The sequence below is a fragment of the Melospiza melodia genome, chromosome 2 (genome assembly GCF_035770615.1).
Source record: "Melospiza melodia melodia isolate bMelMel2 chromosome 2, bMelMel2.pri, whole genome shotgun sequence".
Lineage (NCBI taxonomy): Eukaryota > Metazoa > Chordata > Aves > Passeriformes > Passerellidae > Melospiza > Melospiza melodia.
In genome coordinates this window covers 119,440,298-119,453,284 of record NC_086195.1, presented here as the reverse complement: position 1 = coordinate 119,453,284, position 12,987 = coordinate 119,440,298, and the positions used below count along the sequence as shown (strand labels likewise).

Sequence of the window (12,987 nt, the reverse complement as noted above, 5' to 3'; positions counted from 1 at the left end):
TTTAGTAAGCTTTCAGGTGGATTTTCAAATAATTTAGGCACACAAGTTGAACACAGGTAGTTGTACTCTATCTACAAAAGGAATATGTGGAGTAGCAATAAAGTTGGAACAGAGCACAAAATTGTGTCTCTAAGTTGTGTGAATACCTGCTATAGTGTATGCAAATATAAAGCATTCAGCAAGCCTGCAGCCAGTTTACCAGCTGGTTGAATGGTCTGCCATCAGATGAGAACAGAACCAGAACTGAAACACTGGGGTTTGCATTTCTTAGGTTGGATATGATGAAGTTTCTCATTTACAACTGCCAGATCTATGTTACTAGCCTATCATTTTACAAATAACAATATATACTTTTTTTTAAAACAAGAGTTCTCTGATGTATTTTAAGACCTCATATAACTTAGAAAGTCTGCTTATTGGCAATTAGTGGTTTACAGCAAGCATCACATCTATCCACTTTCTACTGCTGTCACTCCCTGGACAGACTTTTCTGGAAGATGAAGTTAACAGAGCATGTTGAATGGGTAGCAGCACTTTCCTTTTTCCAATTAAAAGCTATAGGGAAAGATAATTAAAATTACATTAGGGTTTAAAAACCTTTATCTAGAGCTAGTCATTCTGATCTGCTTGGAAAGCATCTACATTTAAAGTTTTTTACTCACTCTTTTCAGGTTTTTTTACCTGCTGTTTTTTTTTCACCCTACGTTACTGAGCACCTTTGTCTATACTGAGGGCATTGTCTATACAAAGAAACCTTCAAATTAGAGCTCAAACAAGCAATGTCTCTGGTTCTCAAGATATCATTTTGTCTTTTTCAACTTTGTAGTAATGACACTTAAAAGGTGAAATTTATTAATCTTAGTAAATCCATGTTCACGTAATCCCAAGCCTTTTCTTTTCCTCCTAGAAAACACACATCTACCTTGTCAGAAACAATATTATTAAGCATGTTTTACACTGCACCTGAACTGCCGTGTCCAAGGCCCTGGAGAAGTGCCTTGCCCTGGCAGACCTCCTGGGTGGGACTGGGATGGTGCCCACGGTGTGTGCACTGCTCTCCCAGCCCCAGCTCAGCTGGACACATTGAACATGGGGGGACCATCCACCTTCCCCTCATATCTTGTCACTTCGGGATACCTCCTACATGGCAGAGATTAAAACAACCAGATTGATCTCTCTGAATTATGAGGGCAGTTATTTTATCTTCTGTCCTGAGCAGATAGTTGATATAAAAAAAAAAACAAAATACCCCAGATATGGGGAAGTTTCCTTTGCAGAGCCAGAGCACCTTTTTATCGTCACCCACCAAAACCTTTCTGAGCCTTTATTTTTTTAAACATAAATATTTTAGAAAGGCATGGAAAATTTCAGTCCCTGAGTTGGAAATGTTCATAACGACCAGTAATAAATATGCAATATATGACACAGCGGTATAGCAGAATGCCATGTATACTCTAGTCACAGTCTTTTCTTTCCATAGTACTAGAGTGAAAAAGATTGGTTGTACAATAATCTTATACCTGTTTGACATGGCAGCACATTTTAAGGCCCTGAAACAAGCCACACAAAACTTTACAAAAGAGAGAAAAGACCATACAGGTGTAATTTCTGTCATCTAATCTCAGAGATAAAGTCATTCACAACAAATAAATTTGCAATAATCTGCTTCTAAACTGCAATCTGCTTGCAGTTCACAGAAGAATGCACCTGAGGCATTTTAGCATTTACTTATGACAAAATGAATTGTGTCTAGAAGTAATTGACTAGATTCCATAGGGCAGTTGTTCAGGTGTAGTTGTCTGTGTTGGCAGTGCCAACATCTAAGTAGAGGGATGCCACATCAAGTTCTTAGCTCAGGCACCAGCATTTTTAATGAGATGGGTAATACTACAGCATGCCAAAAGATTTGTAGAAAGCAAATTAAGTCAATATGAAAAGGAGACATTTCCACTGAGGCACATCAGTCATATTACCAGTGTTTCTCACATCCAGAAGGAAAGTTTTCAGATACCCCCAAACACCTTCAGCAGGAAATGTTGAGTACTTTGTGTAGTATGGAAGCAAGAGCCCAGAGCATTTTCCTAAACACAAGCAGCTGTGACCAGCTTGTTCCTGGCACGGCCAGCATGTTTCTGCAGGCAAAGCCAAGGCTTGGCACAGTGCCAGGGAGAGGAAGGGCCTCCGGTAGATAAGCCAGGCTGCCAGGGCTGTGTCTGCTTTGTCAGGATGGTACTGACAGGCAGCAAAGCTGATGGGACCTTTTCTAGTGATGTCAGTGGAGGAGGTGACACTTGTGAAGATGGAATGGGTGGTTGTATGAGAGGGGAGACTCTTGTGAAAAGGCATCTTGCGTGCCAAGGAAATGATGTGACAGAAAAGCTGACAAAGTGTAAATAGGGAGTACATTGAAGAAGGAAACGTCTGTAAGCATGAATGCTGCTGTGAGGATGCATGACATCAAAATTCCTATTTCTGAGCATGGTTAGTGTGATAAGCACTGAGGGGACATGCCTCGGGATTCAGTACAGGAAATCCTGTACTGAAATGATCACTATCTCTTGCTGACCAAATCTGTTCTTATAAATTATAGTGAAGTTAAGAGGCAGTGAATGCACCTATGTGAAGTGGAGGACATTGTATAATTAAATGGAGAGGGGGATATCTTCCTTATTTTTGAGAATCCACCTTAAATGTAGTAGCTGCAAGTGTTTAAAATAACTTGCAAATTATATTCTGACAGGTAAGTGAATTCCTAAGTGTGAAAAAATGATTGCTTTCTGCTGTGATTATTAATTTTGATCTGCGCCATCCAGGGAAATTTGTCAAACTGTTGCAATTTTTTTTCTCTCCTCAGAATTATTCTGTACTTGATATGAGACCACCAACTACAGTCATCACACTGAACAATGCCATGTATTGGCAAGATTTTGAAGATGCGTGTGTCTATGAATGTCTGGATGGGAAAGACTGTCAGAGCTTTTTCTGTTGTTATGAAGAGTGTAAATCAGGCTCGTGGAGGAGAGGACGGATTCACATAGACATCTTAGAACTGGACTCTTACTCTAGGGTCTTTTTCCCTACATCCTTCCTGCTGTTTAACCTGGTCTACTGGGTTGGATACCTCTATCTTTAAATGTTGCCTGTAGCAGTGAAGACTGCTGTGTTTTCTCACTGCGGACGGATGCTGAAAGTGCAGAAAAAGTGAAGGACACAGTCAGTTTCATCTCCAATTTAAAAGACCACATTAACTTTTACCATCACAGAGCCCGATGAAGAATTTTAACATGTAATTTCTTGAAAAAGAAAAACATGGAAGAGTTCTCTCCTAACTGCTATTTGTTTTAAGAAAAAGGTTCTTACAAAGTTCTGCTGAATTTGTAGTGTAAGCGATGTTTATGAATAATTATTGTATATTAAAATCTCTACTATTGTCCCTTACCTTAGGAGCTATTCACAATTCAGGCAAAGTTTAAATATGTAATTTTTATTTTTCATTCTCATACTTTCTTCAAAATGCTGCCATCTCCCTAAGGCTCAGAGAAATGTACACTGGCACTAGCAAATAAGCCAAAGCTGATGAAAATGCTCTTTTGTATTTAAATTTGCTTGATACCACAGGTTTTGGGAAACTGACAATCTCCTTGATATGGAATAACCACCAACAGACACTAAGAAATGTCTGGCAGGATCAAAACGTGGACATGACTTTCTGCAGAGGTCTGAGGTTCATTGAATTAGCCACTTACCCACACATACTGGTTTTAACTTAGAGGTGAAAAGGCAGACAGAGAAGAAAGCTATCATTTGGATATAAATAAGACTTGCCTATCTGTGAGGCAGCTGTAGGCATAACTTCTACAGTTTTTCAAGCTTTTAACTGTGTTTTCTACGACTCATTAAACACAGGATGGTCATTGATTTCCAAAGTACTGTACTTGAGGCAGGACAAGATTCCTCTTGTTTGTGTCATTGTAGCAGTTCACAGTGCATAGCCCATGAGTAAAAATTATAATAGCACCAGGAATATGTGACTTTCTTCAGATTTCAATCTGCTAAAAAAGTGTTTTCATGCATTCTTATTTTTTCTCTCAAAGTTGTATTATAAAATTGAAAAACAGGTGTGCCAAAGGCCTTTTTTTTTCTTTTCATAACATCAAACACTGCAATATTTACTCACAGTAGTTGTTCCCTGTGCCTGACCTAAAGACTGAACACTTGTGGCTTGAATAGTGCATTACAGGAACTCAATTGTGACACTTGGATTAAACATGAAATAGCTGCCACATGTAGAAAGAGGTTCTTTTCATTCTTTTCCAAAATTTTCAACTATATTTTACACTAAAAAACAATTTTGTATTTTTCAAGGTATTGACCATTGAATTCTACTACCCATTTTTTCAAAAACTACTTTTACAGTATTGAACTAAGTGATGTCTTTTACAGGCTGTCTACATAATTGTTATTAAGCAAACAAAATACATCCAGAATTAAATAGCAATAGCTTTTCACTACCCTTTGCATGGCAAATTGTTGCAAAAGATTGAAGTTAAAAGATAATTAAAACAACAATTCTATTTCTTTTTCCTTTTGGAGATAATTTTTTATGAACTCAAAAAATGTGTGTCTCTTCCAGGCAGTATTTGATGAAAAAATGAATAGTGGATGTGACTTGAAAGGAGTTCCTTTTTCCTCCAAAGGAAAACCCTGCAAACAAGCAAAAGCTAATGCAACAGTACTTCTAAAGGAACAGAAATGCTGTCATGTTCTTTGAAACATCACTGTCTCTCATTGCTGTTGCTGTGTTCTTCTACTGAGTTTTAATAGGGGGCGGAAAAATTAACCCAAAAGTTAATTTTAATTTTTCAAAATCTTTCTTCTGTTTTTAACTTGTCTCAAATATCTGAAACCTAGTTGTGTTTAGGTTGTGGAAGCGAATTACTTCTGTAAGGACTGAAAAAATTCAAATTAGAAGCACAGAAAAGAAATATTTTGAGGCAGAATCAAAGCCTTATTTTTAGAAAGATCTGCCCAATCTGATGTCTTCTAAACCAATGATAACCTTCTGATTTCAAAATACATGTTGAAAATTTTGCTAACTCTAATTAGCAGATTAACTGCTCTGTAAACCTGTGTCCTGCACTCGGAGGTATAGACTTAATTTGAGGATGACAGTGATATTTTAAGTAGTGCAAGAAGGTGATTAAACTTGAGTTGGATATCCTGATCTCTAATTATTAATTATTAATTATTCTACTCTAATAGTCACCTTCAGCCATATTTTGGAAGAATACTAGAAATATTCCAATAATGGAAACCATTTTCCTTTAGGGGGGTGATCCTGCAAACCCTCTGCACAATCAGTTGATTTTGGTGGTAGTATTGAGACAAATGATGCGCAATCAGGTGCCTTCCACCATTAGATCTTGAACAGGTAAAGTGATGTTTATTTAACAATTCCATGCTGTGTGAGTTTTCTGGGAAGTGGAACATTCCTGTGTTAGATGATGAGCGTATGCTTTTCTTGCACTTGTGGCTGCTCAGGAGCCCTGCTGAAAGCAGACAATCCCAGCAGATCCTTCTTTGAAAGACTGGTTCTGCTAAGTCCATTCATATTGACAATTTTTCTGACTTTTTCCACAAACAGAAGATGGAAGCAAATAATTCCAATTTTTCCACTGTCCTAAATCAAGAAAGAAGCTTCAGACACTACTGCCTTCTTCTCTTACAGTGAGAGCAGAGGACATATTTTACCGTGTAATTTTTTCTGATTTGGGGTTATCAAAAATTGATTTTTATGGAAGGCTGGCAGGTTCCTGAATGCATTCCTCTGCTTGTTCCCAGAAACTTGGCTTACTCTCACTGCTTTACTGCTCTGTGCTTTGGCAGGCGCTGAGAAACCTTAGAGATGAGGGAAGAGGGGCTTTCTATGATCTGCATCATTTAAAATTGTGGCCATTATGTTCTGCACACATCTATGTGCCATATCCTTCTGTAGGAGTGAGAACATCCTCATTCACCTTCAGATATTCTTTTGCTTCTTTTGCAAATTGGCAAAAGTTAACATTTTGGTGTGCTGTCCCATGAGAAATGTAAGAACTGTATTTTAGCATTCTAGAATATGTTCTTATCATATAATTTCATATTCTTATCATATAATTTCATACTAGAGACTTGCATTTATTCAACTACTTCTTTTTACCCTTCCAAGGAAGGGAACAGAGGAAGGAAAAACCAAATGAACAGTGAAATGAACACATGTGGCTATGTAAAACCTCAAAACCAAGTATCTTCACATTACATTTGTTCCTTATCAAAGCTGCAGAAGGGATTGTGAGTTTTTTAAATAATCACCTTTTTTTCCCAGGACGATTTAAAGTCAGTCCTCTTATTCTCACCTTCAATTAAAAATTCTTGGGCATAATTTGTCTTTATTGAGGGCAGCATTTCCAAGGCAACTAAGAATGTATAAATAATATTGGTCTGCTTAATTCAGTCTTCTCTGTTTTCCTGGCTCTGATTCATAGCATATTGACAGCTCCTTTTTTTTACAGCCACTCTTCCAATAATAAAGAAAAAAAAAACTTGTAGCCAGTTTTTGCTCTCTCAATGTCCAGCAGTAATGGGGAACTGCAGTGTCACACAATTTTAATATAACTTTCTAAACAAAAAAGTAGGGGTGTAGTTTAAAACACATCAGGCATTTTGATAACCTTCTCTTTCTCATGTTCTCCTTAATCAACTCTCAACTGTGTATTGCTATTTTGTGCATACCAATAAAAATGATAAAAATTACAAAAGCCAGAACTGCCTTCACAGAGACAGTGATGAGTAGTGAAGCTAAAAGAAGAAAAAGAAATTATTTTTTATTGCTGTGCAGCTCTTATCTGTTACAATCCTCTTATTCAATTTAACCCACAGCTAATTCCAAGTCATCCACCTGGAGGTTTGCACATTCATCAGCTGGAACAGCAGTGACACATGAGCCTTTAACTGATAGGAAATTATTTCTGGAACTGCAGGCATACTGCCAAATAACTCAGACAGATAGCTATCTTAAACACTTCTGCAGCTCTAATATGTCTTGGTGTCTAGCATCTCACGTTATTTCATGAATTTATCACCATGAATTATCTTCTTACTAGGTCATTTCATGAAGGGAAGGCTGTTTACCTCCTTTTTATACAAAATTTCGCCGTATATCTGATAAAACGACTCTCCTACATGACTGGATGCCAGGTAGCTCTGGAACTGCTGACAGACTTTGTGGGAAGGAAGATTCAATATTTTAAGACAGACAGATTTCACAGAGTCACAGAATCAAATAGGTTGGAAAAGACCTTGGAAATCATCAAGTCCAGCCTATGACCTAACACCACCTCATTAACTAAAGCATAGCACTAAGTGCCATTCCAGTCTTTTTTTAAACACCTCCAGGGACTGTTTCATTAGCCTCACCACCTGGAGGGTTGGTGTCACCTTCTAATCTGTAAAACAAAGTGCCCACTGAAACTTGTAAAAGCTGTCCATAACAAATTGTTCTTTTTCAATTGGCTGCTCTTTCCTGGTTTCCATATAATGCAGTAAGAAAAGGCCAGCCATATCTCATAATATTAGATAGCTACACAGGCAGATTATTTTTTTTCAAGGTATCTTCTTCTTCTTGCTCACAGTGAAATGCTTGTGCCTCTTACATCAGTGCCTTTATCATTTATTAATATGAAAGGACATCCCTTAACATATTTCTTGTCTGAAAGTTAGAAAGTGGGACCAGTGACCTTCTGGAGTTCTTCCTGAGCACCACAATGTGTGATCAGTACTCTAAATGTCTTCAACCTACAGACTGAGCATTTGTCTGCATTCTCTTTATTCTTCCAAACAGTCTGTAGGTTTCTTATTTCCTATATAGCAAAAGGCTGCAGTGGAACTTCAGCAGTTTACCAGAATCCTTCCTTCTTCACTCAGCAATTTCATTCCACCAAGAGATGCAGAGCTTAAACTCAAGGCTCATCCAGATCTCTTTCCAGAAGACTATTCAAAATAGGCAAAACAAGACTATGGATTGGGAATGTACTTCCACAGATGAAAGGTGAGGTTCTTTTTCCTTAAGAGGTTTTTTGGCTTTTTCTCTCAGTTAATTTATATTTCTCCTCCCTCCACAAGCACAAAACTAGCTCAACTTACACTTGCCTACTGAGAAAAAAGTATAGTGTTATTAGTCTTATTCTATGCTTCTATGCCCACCACATTTTTATGGTTCATCACACTCTCTTCTTGAATGGTTCTAGTATACAAGTGAAAAAATGAAGGCCTTTTTTCCAGACTCAGTGGCCTTAATAGTATTACCTTTCTCCCTGGAATCTAGGAGGAGTTCTTTCCTCATAATTTAGGCCGCTGGTTTAGATACTAAAACCAAAGCTATGTTCTATATCTAAAGTGAAATTATGTTTCAAGAACAAAAAAAAAAAAAAAATCTTAGCCTGAATTGAATTGCTTTGAGAAGTTAAACAGTAATTTTTTTTACACTGAACATTTGGTGGATAATTTAAAGAGATATGATGGCCTACAACCCTGTCTAGCTAGGACTAAGTCCTGAACCAGGGATGAATATTGTTCTGACAATCTAGTTTACCTAGCAGCTCTTTCTTTAAATGACTTTGGATCATGACTGACTTCAAGCACTTGGTTAGTTACTGCTGACATTCCTCAAGTGAGATATCCAACATCTGTGATGATGCATTGCTTTCTACAGACTTTACTTTCTTTTGCTTTTCTTCTTTTGTCTTGGGTCCTCAAGCTGGTGGCTGTATGCATCTGGACTCCTCAAGGGTTTTCCTAAAAAATACACGAAATTAGAGAATAAAATTAATTATGAAATTCAGTGCCTCAGAGATGGACACCTGAGAATTCTCTTCTTTCTACCAAAACATTCATTTTGATCTTGTAATCATTTGCTGTTTATAAAGGACAAGCAGAAGACGTGGTTGTGTTTATTCATATGTCTAGGGAAAAGCTTTCTCAAGGACTGAACAAGGCAAAGCAGGCACTGATATCAGCCAGTAACTTGACGGATATTCTTTTATCTGGGTAAGGAATGGCTCTTGTCATAGGAGACACAACAGCCTCTGGTGTCATTGGAGCACCCAATAACTTGACCTGGAGGCCTAAGCCAGCCTGTGGAGCTTCTTATAGGGGAATGCAGATGCTCCCTTTAGTGTTTAATACAGCCCCTAATACTCTTCTAAAGTCTCTATAACTTCTTTCAGCAGTGCTTGAGAGACAGGAAGCTGTACTGACACAATATATTCTAAAATACAAAGTATGATCTATCCACAGTGAAGCTGGTGATGGCTTGTTACTGAGACACGATTACAAGTTTAAAACAAACCAGACCTGGTAGGTCTGAGCCAAAACTTTTCACATTCATTAAGACCATTGACCAGAAGAGGGGTTTAAGTTCAAATCAGCAATAAGGAAGATCATTGGATGATATTCTGTAAGAGTTGATTATCCATTGTTTGGATTCAAAACTTGTGGAGTGTAGATTTGTAACTTAAGTACTTAATGTGAGATTTGTGATTTACATACTTAAAATGAGGCCCAAAACAGGTAAATGCTAAAATTGTCAAAATGCACATTAATATAAAATGGATGAAGAGAACAATACTGATGACATATATTTTAAAAACTACTGACAAATGTGAAATAGAGCATGCTACAGAGTCCATTCCATGCTTACAGAGCTCATGGGATCCTCAAAATGAAAGCAGCTGTGGAACTTTCGGAAAGCTGGTTAAATAATTGCATTTGACAGTATTACACAGGCAGCCAGGGAAGTACAGCACTGCCAGGCAGAGTGCTGCAGAGGGAAAAAAAAACAGAATAAACTCCCACAAAACACTTCCTCTGAACAACAGTGGGAAAGCTGGTGCAGAGATCACAGTATCACACTCCCTTATTCTCTTTTGCAGTCATTCAGGAGTCCTGTGACTTTTTTGTCATGCACAATTACTTGTGATACCAACCTTAAATCATGGACCAACCTGTGGCTACCCACAGGCCATCACCAAACCCCCACATAATCCTGGTCTAAACTCTTAGTATACTGCTCTCAAAACATTTTTTTCCACCATGACAACACATGATTTTTTTTTTTTATAAGTGAGTGTAATTTTATTAATCAAATAAATACAGCCAACTATGTGCCAAATTGAATTTTCTTATAGAACACACAAAATTTTAGATTTCTAATTATCCTTCCTTCCTAAGTTTTTGTTAGGGGTGTGTGATTTCGTTGCTAGCAGTGCAGCTTGTGATGTCATAGTGAAATGAAAGTACAATTATGTGCCCAATGTGCCTTGAATAATACAGGTAGCACTAGTACCAGTATGTCATTCTAAGTTAGATAGCCATCCCAGTGATCCCCCCAGACTGACCTAATCAGAAAAGTCAAACACCCATGTGCTTCATCTCCTCAAGTTCTCAGACAATGACCTTCTCTTCTGGATCACATCCATTCCAGTTTACTTTGTGTTAAGAAGTAGGGCCGTGCGTCTAGAATACTATTTATATTCGTATTTTGATCCCAGCATTTGTATTTCTGGATACAAATAAATACACATTATCAGAAAATGCAAGTATGGCGTGCATGTTTGGTGGTTGTATTTTTCTTCTGGAGTTCGAGAGCTTAACAGAATGGAAATAGATTTCTGAAAATTTCCTTGAGAGAAAAGGCATAGTGTGTTACCTTTTTAATAGGGTGTAGGGTGTTCTTGAAAGTAATTTCAAATGAGTCTTTCAAAAATATTTTCAACAGTGAGCATGAGCTGACTAAATTGCAAAAAATATTTGAGACTGCAGTTTATCCATGAGTCTAATTTAAACTTGGAAGAATATGCTACAAAATTCAAAGAAAAATCAAGAAATAGGCTGCGTCTTTTTCATAAACTGCTTGAATTTAAGGAGTCTGCAATTTTATAATTGTGATAAAATTTGGCTTCAAAACTTTCCCAATCCCAAAGTTTTCAGTACTCAGTGAAATTTACTGGTAAAACTATACTCTGTGTTTTTACAAGACTTACTTTTCAGCAGCCACCCATTGTTAAGTAAGACTGTCTTCTTGATTTATGCTCTTTGAATGTAATTTAATTCCCGTCTCTGTGCATTCATGACCACAGAATTGTCAGTCTCAACCCACTCCAACTGTGAAATGCCTACTTCATTTTAGGATTCCACTCCATAGTAACCCTGGAGCTGACAGCTGGGCCACAGAAAATGCCTAAGATAATGCACAAATTTCCCAGATCTCTCATGATCCCACAGATTTCCCTATCTGAGCTTGTTATATTCATACTTTCTGTATGTTCCTAGCACTAAGGCATGTTTTTCCAAAGGACATTTTATTTCACAAGAACCAATTACACCCACAGTATTTAATTTAAACTTTCACTAAGAAATCTCTTTTTTCTTGTACTCACCTATTAGTTTGACATGCAATTCATGCTTTATCCCCATTGGTGTTCCAATACAACAACTAGATACTTACCTGACCTGTCTACTCAAAAATAAACATGGATTCTGTACTTCCCCAACAGCATCTGACCCTTGTTTTCACAGTTAGTAAAATGCATTAACCAGGTAGATGTGGTTGTGCCTCACTCCCCTGGACAACTAGCAAGCATAATTGTTGCCATGACTGTTTTCTGCAGGAGTTATTTCCTCTTGCCATTGTCACAGTGTGAACGCAATGCCAAGCGCTCGTCCCTTGCAGAATTTGCCCTGCAACACCAGCTCTATTCTTGTCATTATCCAGGGAGCCTGAATGTGAGTTGAGCACACTGGCCATTCCAGAGGTTTAAGGTGCTCATCCTGCCAAATTCCGGAGGCTGTGACACATCCCTCAGTTTAATAACATTTCCTGCCCGGTAGGCTCGAGCGTGCGATAGAGTGTGATGATGAATCGTGCCAATAAGTTCTGCCTTTTTATGTCACCCTCTGTCTCACCACCACAAATCTAGTTAAGAACTGAATTACTGCTTGGCAGTTTTAGTTAAAGTAAACTCAGTTTGTGAAATGGAAAATGAGCAAAACTGAACATCAGGGAGCTATCCAGAAAATAAGGAAGAAATGGAATAGACATTTTCCTACTGACTGATACTAGAAGACCACTGTCACTTAATAGCCATAGTAAAAAAACTCACATTGGTTTATAAATGGAAAGCACCTGTGTTAGCAATGCAAAATAATTGGTATATGCTGAAGTTTCTCATACACCAATGTGTGCCTAGTTTGGGGGTTTTTTTGATTGATTTGCATGTTTCTTTTTTTTTTTTTAATAGTTTATATTCTTGTGGAGTGCAACAGAACTGGCCTTAAAAGAAAGAATTTTTCATCTAAGGAAATTCTGGGCCAACAGGAGTTTCATTAGTCCATTCTCTAGTCTCGAGCAAGCAGTGCATACCATAAAAAAAACATTTTTATATACCATAGTGGCTTTGGATTCTAGGTTGTGAGAAGATGGAATATATTTACAGAGAAAGTCTTAGTCTAACAGTGTCATGGATCATAGCAGAACCAAAAAGATGCTTACTGATAAGGTGCAGTCTCCTGGTGTCTTGCTATTGTCAGGTAGAAGTAAAGGTCCACCAAATGACAAAGATAAGGCAAAGCAAAAACCCCCCAAACTTTCACTCTTCCTAGGTAAACAAAGAAGTCCTTGCTATTACCTGTGACATCCATTCTTTCCCTCCGCACATAAACAGCACTTTTTGGGTCAGATAGGGCTGAGCATTGCTGTTAGGCACCCTCAGAGCAGCCAGGGCACTGCTACCATGGTCCTGCATGTGCAATGACCAGGAGGGAAAACAGCCCTGAGTCCTGTACAGCTCAGTGCCATGGTCTCCTGAAATGCTTGAAAGGGACTGTAAAACACACAGGAGTGGAGGCCATGACAGTTCATCCAGAAGGAATCCTCACTGAAAGCAACCATGA

At 38.0% G+C, this 12,987-nt stretch overlaps 1 protein-coding gene across 1 annotated transcript in view; it reads left to right on the top strand.

Annotated features, from left to right (window-relative positions):
* The window catches only part of GABRG3 (gamma-aminobutyric acid type A receptor subunit gamma3), a 298,094-nt gene extending 287,460 nt beyond the window's left edge, over positions 1–10,634 (top strand). The window contains exon 10 of the mRNA XM_063149731.1: positions 2,855–10,634. Within this exon, the coding sequence (XP_063005801.1) occupies positions 2,855–3,133 (279 nt within the window). The 3' untranslated portion in view covers positions 3,134–10,634. The remainder of the gene's footprint in view (positions 1–2,854) is intronic.
* The last annotated feature ends 2,353 nt before the right edge of the window (positions 10,635–12,987 follow it).